Raw genomic sequence first — 20403 nt, forward strand, 5'->3', positions numbered from 1 at the left:
CTCCTACTATTTCATTAGGTCTTGGAAATAAAATTATTTGCATAATTAAATTTCCCAGCTGTCTATAAAGCATGACCCATGTAACAAATGAATTCAAGTAGAAGTAAATCATAATATTATTGATGATTTACATGTTGAAATACTACATTTGAAAAATATTGTTTCAATTTACTTGATCAATGACCTGTGCTTCAGGTCACTGTAGAAGCTCATTCATTATGAATACAGCATCTAGAGAGTCAATGCATTGTCAATGTAAAATTACGTAGATCTCTAGACGTCGGAAAACATCATTCATATATTGGGACGTGCAATGTGCATCTATTGACAGTTTTCTAGTTCATCTCACTATAAATAAAATAATTCAATATGTTAGCAGTGATCAACCGATTCCTTGACTGGCTTAAAAGCCTTTTCTGGAAGGAAGAAATGGAGCTCACTCTAGTCGGTCTTCAATACTCTGGGAAAACAACATTTGTTAATGTGATTTCGGTAAGAAACACCCTCTTTACATGTTATGTTAAAGCTTCTGTCTTTCTGAGAATGTCTGTGTCGATGTTATTGTGACTAACCTAGACTGAATCAGATCATGTGAACGTTCAACTAGTAGAACCTATTCAACTCATCCTCTCGCATTGAATTTTACATCATCATCATCATGTTGATAAAAAAAATTAAAAATAGGACATGATCTCTAGGTTTGCATTGATTTTGTTGAATGGGTGATGTGACTGACTGTAGTTATTCACGATAGAGTCTATTCACTATTGTATGATGGGGTGTCCAAACTTTGGGGAAATTTAAAAACAGGCTAAAATTTGTTCAAAAAATATTAACATTTTATACAAAAACCAATACAAATAAATAGCTATCAAATTGACGGCAATGTCTGAAAAGTGTGACCCACTGTAATTAACTTCACGGACCACACTCACAGTTTTTGTGGAGATTTAAACAAAAACACTAGCTCAAAAGGTGAGATATTTATATCAGATTGACTGCAAATGCTAGTATAAAATCAGTCAGTACCACCTCACCTTGAACTCACATTTTTTCATGATATCTGTTTGCAAAATGATGATATCATTATGCTTGTCGAGAATTTCAGATTTGTTTGGAACAGGCGCTATATAGCATTGACAAATTTGCTTATCTTTTTTCGATATTACGCCAAAGGGCAATTTTAGGTTGCTTTTCACATTGATGATGTCAGATCTTTAAAGAGAAATTCCAGTAGTTGCAGTTAACACTGATTTCATGAGAAAGTCTGTAAAACAAGGCTTAATTGCCAGTATATCATCGAGGATCTAGATCTGGTACAGTTACATTAACTGGACTTTGTGAAATCTTGAAATCTACGCTGAAAAATGTTCACTCCGAAAATCCCCAACACAGATAAGCGCACGTGGGACAATGTATAATTATTGCTTAGGGCATCGGGCCCGACGCCCTAAGCAATAATTATACATTATACATGTACATTGTCCCGAATCCCGTGCTTATTTGCTGATTTCTCAGCAATTACACAATTTCTTCCAGAATCCTTTGGCACATGCGTTTTATTTATACAAACAGACACTTTAGTGGTCATTTCATTGGATTCTGTACGAACTCATTTTGATATCGTTACCAAAACTAGCATTTACCTTTAAGATATTTGCTAGTCTTTCAGATAATCAGATAATGACCATCTGCGAACTATGAACAACCGGGGGGAGGGGGGGGGGTGGGCCGGGGTGTGCACCTGAAGGGACAAAACCCATACCCATATTTATTGGTTATTTTGGCTAAAAAAGTTCCCCGTTATTAATGATTTATTACAGGGGCAGATCCAGGATTCTCCAAAGGGGGGGGGGCAGCAGCACATCCCTGTATGCCTTATTTTGTGAGTACCCACCTCCCCGGATAGACACCCATGAAGTTTGGACTCACTGCCATAATATAGAGTCTAATGCAGATCACAATCACTTGCGATTATGGGTATTTTTTTTAAATCATGGACATGGCATGGTGTGATGGGGTCGACAGACTGGAATTTGGAAATTGGAAGAGGGAGTCTAATGAAATATTGGCGAAGTCTTACATTGTTTTTGCTTCTTTATCTTGTCCTGATAAATAACCCATTGGCATAACTGAACACATTTGCCCAGGCCCAGCCACCATTCAAATCCGCTAGACCAAGTGAAATTAAAGATTCTTGTTTTTTTTTTGTTTTTTTTCAAATTCACTTTTGTCAAATTGTCATACATGTCTGAAATGGAATAATTGCTATTTTTGTCAATTTATATTAAAAAAAAAGTTTGCCAATTTGTGTCAGTGCGACTTTAATGCGTATAGGCTATATAGCTAACCCAATGCCTTCAACCACACGATCACAATCACTTGACGGTAGCATCCACTCACACAAAGTGCAAGGTTAGCAATGCTAACCTCGCCCTATGAACTAGATTTCACATGGATTTTTGAAAGGTCGGTAAACATCGCGTTATAACAGAAATAGTATTTGCTGAAACTTATTTTCGCTTATCACCTGGCTTCTTTCCGGTGGGTGGCTATCCGTTTTTTTAATTTTCAAAAAAAATTTTAAATATAAAAACACATAAAAAAGAGCAATATCGCTTACGGCTTACCTCAGCCTGGAAAGTGGGTGTGCATATTTCTTCCACAAAGATAAAAGGAAGCTCGATGGTGGCGCTTATAAAATTCACAACTTAAATTCAGCTCGTCTGTATTTTATAACTGTGTCTAAATTCATTGTAAAACATGCAAAATTTCTATGATTGTTTGATAAAATATGGACACCAATAAATGCAATACCTTCAAAAACATACTTTTAGAAATCATTTAAAGCGAAGACAAATAAAACCAAAAATAGAAAATTCTACGTGCCTTGAACAAAGCCATGTGAGCTTTTGCTTGTTTGTCAACAAACATCCATCAAGGTCTATACAATAAAAAGATTGGACACTTTGCCGACTTTGCATAACGCTTGGCATCGATTTGCTTGTAAAATAGTGTTAGTGCCTAGTCTTTTCCCTGTAGTGTCTTTGATATAAGTCGCGCGTCCTCCTTAGTAAAAATTGGTCAGCACAAAAGTCCAAAGCATCAACGTCAACAGTGAGGAAAAATATTTCTTATTCAAAAGTCACAAAAGAGATTTGACATGAAATGGAACAATTTGATTAGATTTGAGATTTCGTTAACAGTACCCAAGATAAAATTTCGCGCAATCCCATGGAAGTGTTTCATCTGGACTCCAGAATCTCCAAAAAAGTAAAAGGATTAGTTCACAGAGAGAGTTGTATGCGTCGTGCCTGGGATTTTTCTGTGCACGGCGGCATGTAATGCACCCATGGATGAGCAGGATCGGCTGGATGTGTTTTAAAGGCATTGGAGCAAATTCAGAGTTGTATAGACTACCGTATATCACCATGACATCACAGCTCATCTTGACCATTTTTAAATTCTTATAGGTAGATATATAGTGATTTGTGATTTTTAACAGAATTCATAAACTCTTCTTTTTTTGTATTACTAGTGAGAATTAGTTAAAATCTGTTACTCCTGCTCTTTTTTTAATTTCTCTTTTCTAAAAATGACTTTCTTTATGATTTGGATTCCCCTTTATTAAAGCTGTTGATTTTTTAAAAACATAAATCGGTTAATTTTCATGAAGTTTGAATGTTACCTTTGAAGACATGTAGCACCCTCTCAGTAAGTAATATTTTTATTTTCTTTATAAAGGGGCCATTTGAATTTTGAAACATATTTTTAGGAATTTGGTAAAATGCTCACTGAAAGCTACATACTGAGCCCATTCCATGCTTCGGAAGCACTGGTTTTGTATCATAAAGATAAGATATGCAGTTATTTCTTTTTTTTATTGGGAACATATAGGATTCAAAGTTTTAAAAAAATCCATGCGAAATCATAAAATTCATGATCCACTCAAACATATTTTTGTCTCACCTGCGAAGCAAAGTGAGACTATAGGTGCCACTTTTCCAGCGGCGACGGCGTCAACATCAAATCTTAACCTGAGGTTAAGTTTTTGAAATGATGTCATAACTTAGAAAGTATATGGACCTAGTTAATAAAACTTGGCCATAAGGTTAATCAAATATTACTGAATATCCTATTCGAGTTTCATGTCACATGACCAAGGTCAAAGGTCATTTAGGGTCAATGAACTTAGACCATGTTGGAGGATTCAACATCGAAATCTTAACCTGAGGTTAAGTTTTTGAAATGTCATCATAACTTAGAAAATATATGGACCTAGTCCATGAAACTTGGACATAAGGTTAATCAAGTATCACTGAACATCCTGCATGAGTTTCACGTCACATGACCAAGGTCAAAGGTCATTTAGGGTCAATGAACTTTGGCAGAATTGGGGATATCTGTTGAATTCCCATCATAACTTTGAAAGTTTATGGATCTGATTCATGAAACTTGGACATAATAGTAATCAAGCATCACTGAAAATTTTGTGCAAGTTTCAGGTCTCATGATTAAGGTCAAAGGTCATTTAGGGTCAATGAACTTTGGCCGAATCGGGGGTATCTGTTGAATTACCATCATAACTTAGAAAGTTTATTGGTCTAGTTCATTAAACTTGGACATTAGAGTAATCAAGTATCACTGAACATCCTGTGCGCATTTCAGGTCACATGACCAAGGTCAAAGGTCAATGAACTTTGGCCGAATTGGGTGTATCTGTTGAATTACCATCATAACTTTGAAAGTTTATGGATCTGATTCATGAAACTTGTACATAAGAGTAATCAAGTATCACTGAACATCTTGTTCGAGTTTCAGGTCACATGATCAAGGTCAAAGTTCATGTAAGGTCAATGAACTTTGGCCATGTTGGGGTTTTTTGTTGAATAACCATCATATCTGTGTAAGTTTATTGGTCTAGTTCATAAAAAGTGGACATAAGATTAACCATGTATCACTGAACATCTTGTGCGAGTAGTATTCAAAGTCAGCACTGCTGCTATATTGAACCGGGTGATGCAGGTGAGACGGCCAGAGGCATTCCACTCGTTATTTGATTTAATCCACTGACTACACTCCCTAAAACAATTGAGAAATTTAAGAATTTAACCAGCCTACACTATACACACTTTGTAGGGGGGGGGGGTACCAGAACTGTCTGGAGACTTTATGAAGCAGTTCAAACCTCAAGGAAGCAGATGATGCCTGAACTGCACATAAACATACTTGGAAAAGAAGACCTTATTGACATATTTCTTATGTGAGAATTAAACCCTTGAAACTACAAGTTGAATTCACATAAGAGAATAATCATCTAAACTCATTGAAGTTTGCAGAAGATTGAATAATAAGAAAGTTATGAGCATTTGAATATTGAAATTTACAATTATATTATGTAGATCCTTCCACTGGCAATGCAACTTAAGGCTTGGTCCTAATGCACTTACTGATGTGAAGCGGATGTAAAACGTAAAATAATCTTGCAATCTGTTAGAAAATGCTGTCCGTTGCATACTTGTTACAGCTATATCCATCGAGCATCCATTCAGAATTCATTGTTCACCAATTGTTTTCCATAATTTCTGGAGCTGATGATGGATGGAGCCAGCCTGAAATTTTGCTTGTCTGCTGTATCATTTATGCATAGTTATTTTTTGTCTTTTATGAAGTCCAGAATATTGCAAAATCAGAGTATTTCATGAGAGGATATGTAATAGAGACTATTCACAGCATTGCAGAGTGTAATATTTTGTCCCATCATTAGAAAGAGCAAACAGTTCTTGGGTATGGTATATTTTCAGTGATCAAAGTTGTACTTGTTATAGACCTTGTGACCTCATATTGCCATTGGGATGATCTCCATAGCATTTAATAGTGATTATGACATTCAAATTATGCTCATGACATTTTTATTGCTTGTCCCGTCTTGCTCAAACTTTTTTCTTTATCTTATTCTTTGAATTTTCTGCTTTCACACATTCTATTGCTCCATATGTTTCATTCTACTATATTTGATTCTGTGAATGAAATAATCATCATCGTTCTAATAGTTGATTATTATTATCATTAGTAGTAGTAGTGGTAGTGGTAGTGGTAGTAGAAGTAGTAGTAGTAGTAGTAGTAGTATTAGTTGTAGTAGATTTAGTAGTAGAGGTGGTAGTAGTAGTAGTACCATTGTAGATGTAGTAGTAGTAGTATTAGTAGTAGTAGTATAAAAAATAATCATAATCTTAAACAATACTACTATTACTACAGCTACTGCTAAGTAGTGGTAGTAGTATTGTTATTGTTATTATAAGTAGTAGTAGTATTGTTATTATGATGATTATGATTATTATCATTTTTATTATTATTATGTTATTATTATTGTTATCATTACTACATGAATCATTATTATTATCATAATACCAGTATTTTTGTTATACTTAAGTGTATTTTATTTCTGATTTTCGCTGGAGGTTCCAAGGTCTGTTTGTCCCTCTCTGTCTCTCTCATGAATTATTGACTACTGTAATCATGTCAAACAATGTAATACACTATACATTGTATGTACCACCACTTTTTTCAGCTACAGAGGGGAATGATTATTGGGGTAATATTTGTCTGACCATTCCCTCGGATCCTGATGAACAATAAACAGGATTATGGGTTTTAAATTTTGTTATAAGCATTTCAAGGCAAATTTCTTAGAACTTGAAAGATTACTGTCTTTTCAATGAAATTATACCATGCAGCTATACTTATATATCAGTTTAGTCCGGCAGCCAAACCCTGATTTGGGGGGTAAGGTTGCATTGGAATGTCATAGTTTTTTTTTTGACTGATTTTGACTGGTGAGACCTTCTATTTGAAGAATCTACACGCTGGAGCTCTGTCAGCATTGAGCAATTTGAGATATACGCGAAAATCCAAAATGGCCGCCGGCAGCCATCTTGGATTTTCTGTTTACTCACTTTAGCATACCAAGATGTTTAAAAACTTGGGAGTTAAAGGTTTTAGGGGGCGGAGAATTCAAATCTGAAGTTATTTTGAGGAAAAAACCATGCATTGATGTCAAAATATACAGATAGCGGCCATTTTTCAAGATGGCCGCCATATAACATGCATTATATATGTTTATTTCCTGTATAGGATACCTAGAATTTTCAAAACATGGAATATACTGGTTAAAGGGGATGGAGAGTCCATATCTGAGGTTTATTTTGGGATATAACCATGCTTCGATGTCGAAATATACAAACAAGGTCCATTTTCCCAGATGGCCGCCATATATGTACATGCATTATATGGTTTATTTCCTGCATAGGGGCTATTCCACGGTTACTCACGTTACATTTGGAGACACCTTGACTCATACTTGGAGCTGTAACTCCATTATTATTGATAGGAACTAAACATCTCCTTATCACAACAAAGTACACAGTCTGACTATCCTTTGTATAAAAACAAAACTTGGGAAATTCTATTAAGCTCCTGGCAAATATTTGGAATGTGTCGGTTACTCACGTTACATGATTTGGACATGCATAAAATGAAAAGTCAACATAAGTGAAAAGTCTCCTCATACAAGGCTTTTATGAAAGTTGATTATATCCATTTCGAAGAAGTATATTAGGGAGACAAACTTTGTATATAATTAAAAAAATAAAGAACACATGGATTTTACTTGGGGTGCAGATAATATGGTTACTCACGTTACGGTTACTCACGTTACATTTTGTCCATGTATGGTTAACAACACACATGTCATTAAAAATTCAATAATGTGTGTAAAATTCATTGCTAGGAACATCTAAAAGAGATTTTATACCAAATATTGGAACAATTGGAGCTTTATTAGGGAATAGGAGGGAAAAGTATGATTTTGCTTACTAATTATGCATAAATTAGCATAATCGCTTAATACCAATTTGCATGAAATAAATTACTGTATAGTATTGTAGATTATGTCCAAGACAACCTGCACGCAAATTTTCGGCGTGATTGTGCGGCCAATGGCCGAGATCTCAAGGGGGGCCTGGGAGCCCCCCTCCCCCCACCCCCGGGCCATATCAATTCCCAAAATACCCCGGCCTAGATAGGGTTACAGGTAAGGGCATTCAATGTGTTGTTCAAACACTCTTTAAAGTTAGGTTAATCAAAACCAAGTCTTACTAATGCACTCTCACATTGTGAATACTTCTACTAATATTCATTTTTTGTGTGTGATTGTATGACCACTGATATTTTGATGAACAAAGAGTCACATCAAAGAGATGTACCCTCATTTTGCTTTTAATTAATAAAAAATAACTTCACAACTCACCATGAGACTTAAAACTTGACATCCCACAGAAAATGTTACCGAACTGAATAAGTTTTACTGCTTACTCACATTACATGATGGTTACTCACGTTACAAAGTTACTCACGTTACAGTTTTTCTTCATCAATTTTATAAAAAAAATTGTACTTTTTAATGATTTTGATAGTCATCACTGTGTCAAAGATTGTTTGAAGGAAGAAAATTTAAAATCCCACCAATTAACTGTGAAGAATTTTTCTCTCAGAAAACAAAGTCAGTTTTTTCGATTACTCACGTTACATCACCTGAGCAGTTTGCAATATTTAATTTTGAATGAGTACTACAAATTTACTTGAAAAGGGGTTGTGTATTTTAAATAATTTGACTCTTCTAAACTTCAGAAATATATAAAGTGGTATGTTGTTGCAACAACAAAATGGTAATAAAGCATATTTCATTTTTCACTATTTTTCTTGTATTTTGGTACACAATGGAAGACACAACTTTTGACCCTTTTTTTCCAAAGTATACATATGAAAATAAACTTTTTATTTCTTGTTCCTGAAACTATCATGTATGAAGGACTTAAAGTATTAAAAAATTCAAGAAAATATTGAATTTGAATTTTTAAGCTCATGTCCACCAACCTGTGGAATTGCCCATAGGGTTCCTATAGAATTTTGAAAACATGGAACATACTGGTTTTAGGGGATGGAGAGTCCAAATCTGAGGTTTATTTGGGGATTTAACCATGCTTCGATATCAAAATATACAAGAAGCGGCCATTTTTGAAGATGGCCGCCATATACGTACATGCATTATATTGTTTATTTCCTGTATAGGGTACCTAGAATTTTCAAAACATGGAATATACTGATTTTAGGGGATGGAGAGTCCAAATCTAAGGTTTGTTTGGGGATATGACCATGCTTTGATGTCGAAACATACTTGTAAATATTCCTCATCGCCATTCTCGGCAAGGAGATTTTTTTACTTAACTGCTCCCGATGTGTAATTATGATTCAGCCACAAAATTACTAGCAGGGTCCCGACCTTTGCAGGCCCTGGTGGAAACTTGGCTCAACATTCTCCTTTTCCCACTTTAATATCCAATTCAGCTAAAGAAGCGCTAAGGTTCTGTCAGGAGGCCCCACTTTGTGATCTGTTGACCATCAGCCTTTTGACATTGCACCACTCTTTTCCATGGCATGCCAACCTCATACTTCCTTGTCCTGGATAACACTGTGTAGGTCTCATCTTGATGCAGGTGTCACCTTAAGTTGTCTGTCTTTGCTGGCCATTCAGCAGCGGGGTCAATATCCCAGGACTTCAGATTTTCCACCGGCTGAGAGACATCATGTTAGGGGCTGTGTGGTGATTGCTTGCTCTGTCTGTGCTCATTACATAGTTCCTCAATTAACAAAGAAGTTCGAGAGGTAAAGATATCTTGCCTACATAAAGGAATCAGTTGAGTGCTAGATATGGTAAGCCGTTGTGTTTAGGCTACTATCTGGAAAAGAGCTACAGGAGAACGCTTCATGCTCTTCATAGTGCAATACAGCCTGATGGTACCAAGTAATTGACTAAATAAACAGTTTGGGCGTTTTTCATTATTGGTGTTGAAAGTCCTAAGAAATAATTCAGGGCTGCAGTCGATAGGAATCAGTGTTGCTGACATGATGATGCCATACGTGAACTGAGTAAACTAGAGCTTTCAATTGGCTCATTGCTAGTGGCCAAATCAGAGATGTTTTCAGTGGTCCCGTAAATGGAGATTAATATTGAAACATGATTTTTCCTTTTTTATATTCTCAAATGAAGACAGTTGTTTCAAGCATTTTCTTTCAGCATACAAGTCTAATCCTGTTTCGACAACAGTGTCTGTGCAATGCATATGTAATATTAACTGTACAGTTCCAGTGATATGCAAAATAATCAAGCATTTGAAACTAAATTTATTTTACAGCAAATTTGGCAATGTGGTAATCACTTCAGGAGGATTAAAAGATTGTTTTGTCAAGGTCAAGCCATTACTTCAGAAGAGGATAAACAGCCCACCCCTTCCCATATACTTTAGGTTACTCTAAGATATCTTAAGGAGTAATTATATTATATTGCATCATCACAGTGATAGATGTAAAAACCATACAACCATCAAAATAGTCATTCAAGAGATATAATTTGGAAATGATTCAGATGATTAATATGCCTCATCATACACATACATGTAGCGATAACAACTAAGATATCCTACTTTTTGCACTTAATCTTGATATTTCAATTACTGCCTCATTCAATTGAAGTGTAAATATTGTTCATTATCCTAATCCTTCCACCTAGTCCAAAAAGAAAAAAGAAAATGACTGATAAATAAGGTATCTGCTTGTATATGATTATGGTAGGCCTACTGTAATACTTGTTCTATGGTGGCCATCTTCTTCATATATTTGTATATTTTGACATCAACGCATGGTCCTATCCTCAAAATAACCACATATTTTTACTCTCTGGCCTCTAAAACCATTATATTCCATGTTTTGAAAATTATAGGTTCGTATGTAAACGAAATAGTGCATATTCCAAGGCGGAAATCTTGGAAAATGGCCGCTATTTATATTTTGAGAGCAAAACATGATCACATTCCTTAAACACCATCAGGTTTGGATTTTCCATCCCCCGAAATCTTCATATTCCAAGGCTTGAAAATTGCACGTATGCTAAAGTAAGTGAACAATATAATGCATGTTCTATGGCAGCCATCTTGGAAAATGGCCGCTATTTGTATGTTTCGACACCAAAGTATGGTCATATCCCCAAACAAACCTCAGATTTGGACTCTCCATCCTCTAAAACCAGTATATTCCATGTTTTGAGAATTCTAGGTACCCTATACAGGAAATATAACGATATAATGCATGTTATATGGCGGTCATCTTGGAAAATGGCCGCTACTTGTATATTTCGACATCAAAGCATGGTTATATCCTCAAATAAACCTCAGATTTGGACTCTCCATCCCCTAAAACCAGTATATTACATGTTTTGAAAATTCTAAGTACCCTATACAGGAAATAAACAATATAATACATGTTATATGGCGGCCATCTTGGAAAATGGCCGCTACTTGTATATGTCGACATCGAAGCATGATTATATCCTCAAATAAACCTCAGATTTGGACTCTCCATCCCCTAAAACCAGTATATTACATGTTTTGAAAATTCTAAGTACCCTATACAGGAAATAAACAATATAATACATGTTATATGGCGGCCATCTTGGAAAATGGCCGCTATCTGTATATTTTGACATCAATGCATTGTTTTTTCCCAAAAATGACTTCAGATTTGGATTCTCCGCCCCCTAAAATCTGTAAATCCCAAGTTTCTAAACTTCTAGGTATGCTAAAGTCAGTAAACAGAAAATCCAAGATGGCTGCCGGCGGCCATTTTGGATTTTCGCGTATATCTCAAATTGCTCAATGCTGACAGAGCTCCAGCATGTAGATTCTTCAAATAGAAGGTCTCACCAGTCAAAATCAGTCAAAAAAAAAACTATGACATTCCAATGCAACCTTACCCCCGTTGGCTGCCGGACCTGTTTCAGTTTATTGTTTCATTTATTAGTTTAATATTAAATCTATTGCCATTGTTCTACAGCTTTTTACATTATTTTATTGTGTATCTAAATTGCATTGGCTCAAAGTGAAATTTCAATTCTACAATGTACATGTATATACTGTATGTAGATAGAACAGCTCTAGATGTTTATTAACCCTAGTTCAATGATAGAGATAATCATAACTGATGTATGGTTTCCAATTTTCCATGATCACTGTCCATGTCCATTATGTTTTGTTTATTTTTCTTTTACTTTTATGAGTGAGTGCATCTACATACATGTACTTGTTCTTGTATTGTGATGCCATCAATTAATCATCAGATCTTTAATCATGAACTTCCTGTCTTATTTTTCTCTCAACAGTCTGGACAATTTAATGAAGACATGATCCCTACAGTAGGCTTCAATATGAGGAAAGTTACAAAAGGAAATGTCACAATAAAGGTAATTTATAGAATAGTTCATCATCTGTTCATTTATGAGGTCTATACAAATTCTATTGAGGGTTAAATTTGTTTTGCTTCTGAAAATTTGATAGGGTAATTCAATTTTTAAAGGGACTTTATTGCAACCTGAGGGGGCTATTCTGGACATTTTATGGTGCCAACATGTTTTCAACTCCAGTGTTATTTTTCTCACAGGTCATCTTTTCCACTCCCTTTGATGTGTTTGTTCAACTTTTATATTTCACCCTTTTCACATTTTGGTAATAATGGGGGGGGGGGGGTGAATTGCCCTATTGGCAACTGACCTCCTTCTGTTTTTTTTTCCTTTTTATTATAGAGAACTAAACGAGTCATTATTTCATAATATGAACAAAAATGATAATGATTTCAATTATTTTACATAAATCTTTAATATAAATTCTTTTTACGTATTTTCCGCAAAACATACAATTTATCATTTTCTTTTATAAATGAAAGAGTACTTGTGATACCTACTTCATTTCATAAATAACCCCCATTTATGGTGTATTTTCTCATGTTGGTTATTTTTCAGAAAAATGTACTTTTCAAGAACAAAATATCTCTGAATTACACCTTCAAGGAGATCGAAATTTGGCAGTTTATCTTTCATTTTATATATATGTGGAAGCAAGAGATTAATGAAATAATATTTAAAGCAAAGAAATTAAATCATTTATTTCCAAATAAAAAAAATTATCGATCAAACTGTAAGCTAATATTTGAACTTTCTCACAATCATTGTATAACTTTCTTCTAAAATATGTAGGTTATCAGACATTCAGAGAACAAATGAATTGATGTTTCTTCGTCAATATTACAGAAAGACTTAAAAAATCTGATTCAATTTTATTGGTTACTAAAAGAAATGATTCACACCTGAAATTCTATGAATGAGCCGAAACTGAAACCCCTTCTAAAACCACCTTTATTGAATGTCTGAATGTTTAGTTTTATGGTCCAATTGTCTCCAAATTTCCTTGTACCCGATTCCCTAAGTTTAGCATGAATTTTCAAGAGAAAAAAAGGATGGGGCAACAATAAAAAAAAGGAGCATCCCATAATTCATGCTTCACTTTATAATGTTAAGCACCTTATGAACCTGAAGCAGTCATGACTTCCTTAAAGTTGTAACATAGAAACTACGTGTACTCTTTGTGTTTATTGTGTGATATTTCTTGTAGCTCTGGGACATTGGAGGACAGCCTCGGTTTAGAAGTATGTGGGAGAGATACTGCAGAGGGGTGAATTGTATTGTGTAAGTCATCTTACAGACCATTAAAGCTTTGGTGGCAGGGTAGTCTTTAAAAAAATTTCAAAGAGTGATATCTTTAGATATCTCCCTGCTACTGTGAAGAATTATAAAAAAAAAACATTAAACCACATCTATTTTGCTAAAAAGGACAATGAATCGGCTAAGCTGACCATTCTGAGGTGTTTAATTATTGTTTTAGTGGCCCAAATATGGAGTAGTGTGTGCACAGCAGCATTTCGTAACTGAAAGGAAAATGTGCTATATCAAATGACCTTTGGATTGGATTAAGAGAACCATTTGCATTTATAGCTTTATGTGCTTGATATCAAGTTACATTAAATGGCATGTTTACTTGCAGTGCAATCCATGTATGATTTTTTAGTTGCTTTAGTTTTTGTCTCACCTGCATTACAGAGTGAGACTATAGGCGCCGCTTTTCCGACGGCGGCGGCGTCAACATCAAATCTTAGCCTGAGGTTAAGTTTTTGAAATGACATAACTTAAAAAAGTATATGGACCTAGTTTATGAAACTTGGCCATATGGTTAATCAAGTATTACTGAACATCCTATTAGAGTTTCATGTCACATGACCAAGGTCAAAGGTCATTTAGGGTCAATGAACTTAGACCATGTTGAGGGAATCAACATCAAAATCTTAACCTGAGGTTAAGTTTTAGAAATTTCATCATAACTTAGAAAGTATATGGACCTAGGTCATTAAACTTAGACATAAGGTTAATGAATTATCACCAAACATCCTGCATGAGTTTCATGTCACATGAACAAGGTCAAAGGTCATTTGGGGTCAATGAACTTTGGCCGATTTGGGGGTATCTATTGAATTACAATAAAAACTTAAAAAGTTTTTGGATCTGATTCATGAAACTTGGACATAATAGTAATCAAGTATCACTGAACATCCTGTGCAAGTTTCAGGTCACATGATCAAGGTCAAAGGTCATTTAGGATCAATAAACTTTGGTCGAATTGGGGGTATTTGTTGAATTACAATCATAACTTTGAAAGTATGTTGGTCTAGTTCATAAAACTTGGACATAAGAGTAATCAAGTATCACTGAGTATCATGTGTGCATTTTAGGTCACATGGCCAAGGTCAAAGGTCAATGAACTTTGGCCATAATGGGGGTATCTGTTGAATTACCATCATAACTTTGCAAGTTTATTGATCTGACTTTTGAAACTTGGACATAAGAGTAATCAAGTATCACTGAATATCCTGTCCAAGTTTCAGGTCACATGATCAAGGTCAAAGGTCATGTGAGGTCAATGAATTTTGGCCACATTGGGGGTATTTGTTGAATTACCATCCTATCTCTGTAAGTGTATTGGTCTAGTTCATAAAACGTGGAAATAAGAGTAACCAAGTATCACTGAACATCTTGTGCGAGTTATAGTAGTTTTCAAAGACAGCACTGCTGCTATGTTGAATCGCGTGATGCAGGTGAGACGGCCAGAGGCATTCCACTTGTTATTATTTATAATTCTTCATATTCATAAAAACACATGAAAATGTCTAAATACAAATAGGATGACATTGAGAAACATAATGAAAGAACCTTTTTTCAAGTTGATCTCTAGTTGTTTTTTTTGGGGGGGGGATGAATTTCATCAGTCTACTTCATTTGCCAGTTGATTAATGATTTTGTCATACATATAAAAACGATGCCACCGTTAGAATGAAATTTGATTTTATGCACAATCTAAGTCACCAGACGGAGGCTATGATACATCCTAGTGAAGAGTGACTAAAATGAGACTAGGTTTTCATCACAAGGTGGTGGAGAGGAAAAAAAAACATGAATTATTCACGAGTTTGCTGATATTAAAGCTAGATGTTAGAAATATTACACAATCTCAATATTTGGGTAGATATTGTTAAACTAAACAAACTTGATACATTGATTCTCTTTTAGCTATCAAAAATTGGAGACTGGTCAACTTCTTTAATGAAAAAAAAAACAATGGCACACATTGACTTAATAGTAAAGATGTTACTGGTACAAGAGATCAATACAATTATTGTTTGTATGATCTTGGTGGGTAGATGATATGTTGTTTTTTTAACCTTCAAGAGTACAAGAAAAATATTAGCCGACTTATTGCCTGGGTATTGCATAATTCATGTAAAACTATTAATATTTCGTTATATATTCATTTTTCAATGAGTGACATATTTGTTTCCAGATTTTTTTTCTTCAATTGTTTGTTATTACTCTTTACAGATACATGGTAGATGCAGCTGACCATGAAAAGCTAGAAGCTTCAAGGAACGAATTACACAATTTACTGGACAAACCACAACTCCAAGGAATTCCAGTAAGTAAAGAACTTCTTCAAACTCAGTTATTAATAATTGAAGCAAGAAAGGATCTTGTGAAATAAAGTGTTTGCAGTAATTAATTTATTTGTAAAATACATTGACTACTGAACTGTCTAATTCCCCACTTCCATAGGCAGCAGTTTAAAATTTACAAAGTATGAAAGGACTGTAACTGCAAATTTTACAAGATCAGATATTTAGTGTGAGGTGTCAAATTTGCCAGTGCCCTTGTTCAATTCTTGAAGTATATTTATTTGAAATACTTTAGAGTAAGAAAATCGAAAGCGAATGAGGGGCAAAATAAATTATTGCTTTTAAGATCACTACTCCCTGAAATCCTTTCTACAATGATTATAAGTTGACTGTCTGAAGATGGAAAATTTATGAAAATCACCCATAGCAATACCACATTTACCCTAGCAAAACCAACTCAAGGCTGACCAAACCTATTACCTTTTTTCCAATGACACATATGTAATTCAGTTTGTTTCGTGGGTGTGACTGTAGCACAAGTGCCGCAGAACAGTTTTGAAAGGGGGTGGGGGGGGGCTGACCATGGAAAAAAATCCTTATCAGATGACCATTTTTACATTTTTGTACATGGTTTTGGAAAAAAGAAGGGGGCTGAAGTCCACCCAGCCCCCCCCCCCACACATTTCAGCGGCCCCTACATAATGCCTACATGTAAATGGTAATCCTCCAGTAGGGATTTCTCCATCTGTTTCAAATCCCAAGAACTGTCTGGTATCAATGGTTTCTATTTAAAATCAGTAATCAGAAATCATTCCTTATATGAATGTTCATGTGATTTGATACTTCCTTCCTCTTATAGAACAGTGCTAGACAGTGATGTGGTCATTTCCTTATTTTCACACGTGGGATATCTGGGAAGAATTGAAAGTTGCTGTGAAGGATATTAAACAAATATCCATGGCTAAATATACAGACAAGTACTGCATGCACCTTATGCCTATCACAAGATACCTTCTCTGTGATGAAATATCTGTTTTTGAAGGGCATCTACATGCACACATTCTGCAGTATACAATTTATGCATGTATGGCATTCAAGAACTATATTGTATCTGCCAATTGTAGTATATGAAAATTAGACATTCATTAGCTATGTACATAACTATACAATTGTATATTTGCTAGTCTATTCCCTCTTCAGTGTCTAGGATATCCCACCCTGTTGCATCCATAATAAATATCTCCTATTTGTTAATATTCGATTTTCTTTTTCACCATATTTGTTTTTCTTTGATGACTCTTGTATAATATGCCAATTAATTAAAGATTATGATGATTTGAGGGAAAATAATAGTAAATTGATGATGATAATGGTGATGATGATGATGAGTGATGATGATGAGTGATGATGATGATGTGTGATGATGATGATGGTGGTGAAGATGCCTATCAATGATGTTGATGCTGGCAACAATAGGAATAAGAATAAAAATAAAACAATAATACACAACAATGATGCTACTGCCAACAACAATGATATCAATTATGCGGTTTATACATCCCTTTATCAATATTTCTACATGTACATGCTACATGTAAGTTAGGAGGGGATGTCAGTCTGAAGGCTTTTCCACAGTGGCTGGCATACATGTACATGTAGGCAAGATGAAAGGGCCACTTATGGTGACTAAACAAGGCAAATATAGAAAAACCTTGAAAGTTTAATATGAACTTGAGCTTAGAAAACAATCAGCATCAAGTGGCACGCCTAAGTAGTACTGCCTCTAATGTCAGATGTTGAAGGGCTCTCACTTTCATCGCTTTCCCTTGGTGCTTCTCTTCTTGATGTTACAATAAAATGCTGAATTATTAAAATGTTCTTGATATTCTACAGCAAAATATTTGTTTCTAACCCTCCTCAGGTTCTGGTGCTTGGAAACAAGAGAGACATTCCTGTAGCGTACGATGAAAAAGAACTCATAGAAAGGATGAACTTATCAGCTATTCAAGACAGAGAGATCTGCTGTTATTCCATCTCATGCAAAGAGAAAGAAAATATTGGTAATTATGGTGATGTATTACATTCAGTTATGTCAAATAATGATAACAACATGAACTGGATTTGTGTAGTGCCTTTTTGGAACGATACAAAGCACTTTTTAAAACAAGCATGTAAGGAATAGTAAAGCTTGTCAAAATTTGTGCTTCTTTAAGGAGTGAACATGTACATGATGGAGGAGACCTGTGCACTCATTGTTACATATGATCTTGTTACGCTGATGAGTACTCAAGAAATAAGTTTTAAAACTCTGCCAGATCGATATATCCATGTAGTTATGTGTAAGAATATGATTTTCCTTCTCATATGAACAATTTATTACCAGATGTTTTCTATTCTATTTCATCTCTTCCCTAGATATCACATTGCAATGGCTGATACAGCATTCAAAGTCAGGGGGTGGTCGCTAGAGTTCTACCCATCCACTTCTCTTAACCAGCTTCAAAGACGAGAAGACCAATATAAATATTCATAATATAATTATTGTCTATTGTGTATATTATGTTAGATAAATTGGGGGGGAAAGATGGAAGACATTTATAAGGAGGAAAGAGGAGCAGGTATGATGCATCAGGTAAAATATATGAATGAAAAGATAATCTTTTGTGTTTTTGTATACAGTAACTTTTGTTGTTGTTCTTTTCTACATCTGTATTTCAATTTGTCTAGTTACACAGTATATATTTCAAGTTCCTTTTTAGGTGAGAGGGGTGTTAAATTCTCCTCAACCTTATATAGATTTGCATGCTTGTCAAAATTTTGAATAATCTTCAAGAATTATTCTGTTTGATGTATGACATCTTTAAAAGATTATTTATGCCTGTTTTTGCCATCCGTACATTCAGTTCAATTTGGTAGGTCTAAAGATCATTGTGGAAGTAGGAGAACCTTCAAATTTAAACTTTTCCTGAAAGGGAACTTTTAGGTTGAAAATATAAAATTAGTAATTACAATGTTTGCAACTTGATTTGTGTTTTACTTTCATCTACCATGTAGTTTGTATTCTATGCAAGACTGAATGTATGTGGATGAGATATACAATACCTATTATTAAGTTTTGTTGCATACTGGAACCAGGTGATTCATCTACAGAGGCTATTGGAATTACAGAAATATGTTACCAACAGGTTCTATCAGGTTGCAAGTTTATTTCTTACAAACAAGGAAATTAGTCAAATTGCATCAAAGCCTGCATTGGTTTTGTTAAAGAATAGTCACAGAATACCTCTCTTTAAATGATTTATAGCTATCCATGAAAAAAATATAAACATCCGAAACTGAAAATCAATGAAACCAAAATGTTAGTTATGTTTACAAAAATTACTTGTCAAAGGCTCGCTCATTTACCTTTTTTCACTCTGTTTCTCATCCTTTACTATGTATTCTTATATTTTTGCAGTTTTTACTTGCTAAATTGGTTCAGAATAATGACATTTTGCTTCACTAGCAAGTGCAATCCAAATGGAACTGTTGGTATGGGATATGTACATACAATCCACCCCAGTTTATACTGGTACATGTCATAGGATTCTAGTTTTAAGAGTATCAACAATGAAAATAGAAGTGTATATTTATGAGTATTTGTAAAGATGTATGTTGATGAAAATAAACTAGCATATATCACATGATTGTATAATTATATGATGTTTGAAATTTTGTTTTCATTAACATAATTACTGTATTCTAATTCACATATTCTGGTTGAGGTGAAAATTAAAAAAGGAAAACTCAAATGCATTTGACAATATGAAATGTTCACATTCACTCATCAACTATTTTGCAAGAAGAAGAAAAAATCATCGATCTAAATTAGATTTAATGATTTTGGTGCATGGATTTTTGCAGAATGAGAGTGGTGAACACTTTTTTTTGTCAAAAGTTTCTTGTTCAGCTTTATACATGTATATTAAGACTAGCAATGAGCATAAATTGTTTGACAATAGAGTGCATCAACTTTGTAGATGATGATCAATAGAAAAAAGGATGAAGGGTGGATGATTGTGATAATATCATCATACTTTTTATACTCAATAGCTGTAATGCCATTCTAGCTTGTAAAGGCATGGTCACACCGCCCGAGCATTGTTGGAGCGGTCGTAAAAAGGGCCAAATTTCGCTCACAAAATTGTGGAAAAAATCGGAAACATAAAAAAAAAACAATCGAAATCGAAAATGGTGAACGGTAGCGAGCGGTGGTGATTTTTTTCTCTCCGCTCAAACAACGCTCGGGCGGTGTGACCAGGCCTTACAGGCAATCATGTGGAGGTTTGTCTATTTATATTCATTGATTTTGTTTATATTTAGTGTCATATATGGCTAAGAGATTGGCCCCATTTGTATTCGATCTACCGAATGAATATTGTTCATTATTGAAGCATTTTTCCTACTTTCTGTAGCTTTTTC

At 34.7% G+C, this 20403-nt stretch overlaps 1 protein-coding gene across 1 annotated transcript; it reads left to right on the forward strand.

The window, feature by feature from the left end:
• Positions 1-209: 209 nt before the first annotated feature.
• Positions 210-19962, forward strand: LOC121410964 (ADP-ribosylation factor-like protein 8B-A). Its single transcript, XM_041603375.1, has 6 exons — positions 210-492; positions 12272-12352; positions 13557-13630; positions 15872-15965; positions 17864-18002; positions 18358-19962. Exons 1-6 carry the CDS (start codon positions 370-372, stop codon positions 18408-18410), a joined length of 564 nt encoding a protein of 187 aa, XP_041459309.1. The 5' UTR covers positions 210-369; the 3' UTR covers positions 18411-19962.
• The last annotated feature ends 441 nt before the right edge of the window (positions 19963-20403 follow it).

This window comes from Lytechinus variegatus, chromosome 3 (genome assembly GCF_018143015.1).
Source record: "Lytechinus variegatus isolate NC3 chromosome 3, Lvar_3.0, whole genome shotgun sequence".
In the NCBI taxonomy this organism is placed as follows: domain Eukaryota; kingdom Metazoa; phylum Echinodermata; class Echinoidea; order Temnopleuroida; family Toxopneustidae; genus Lytechinus; species Lytechinus variegatus.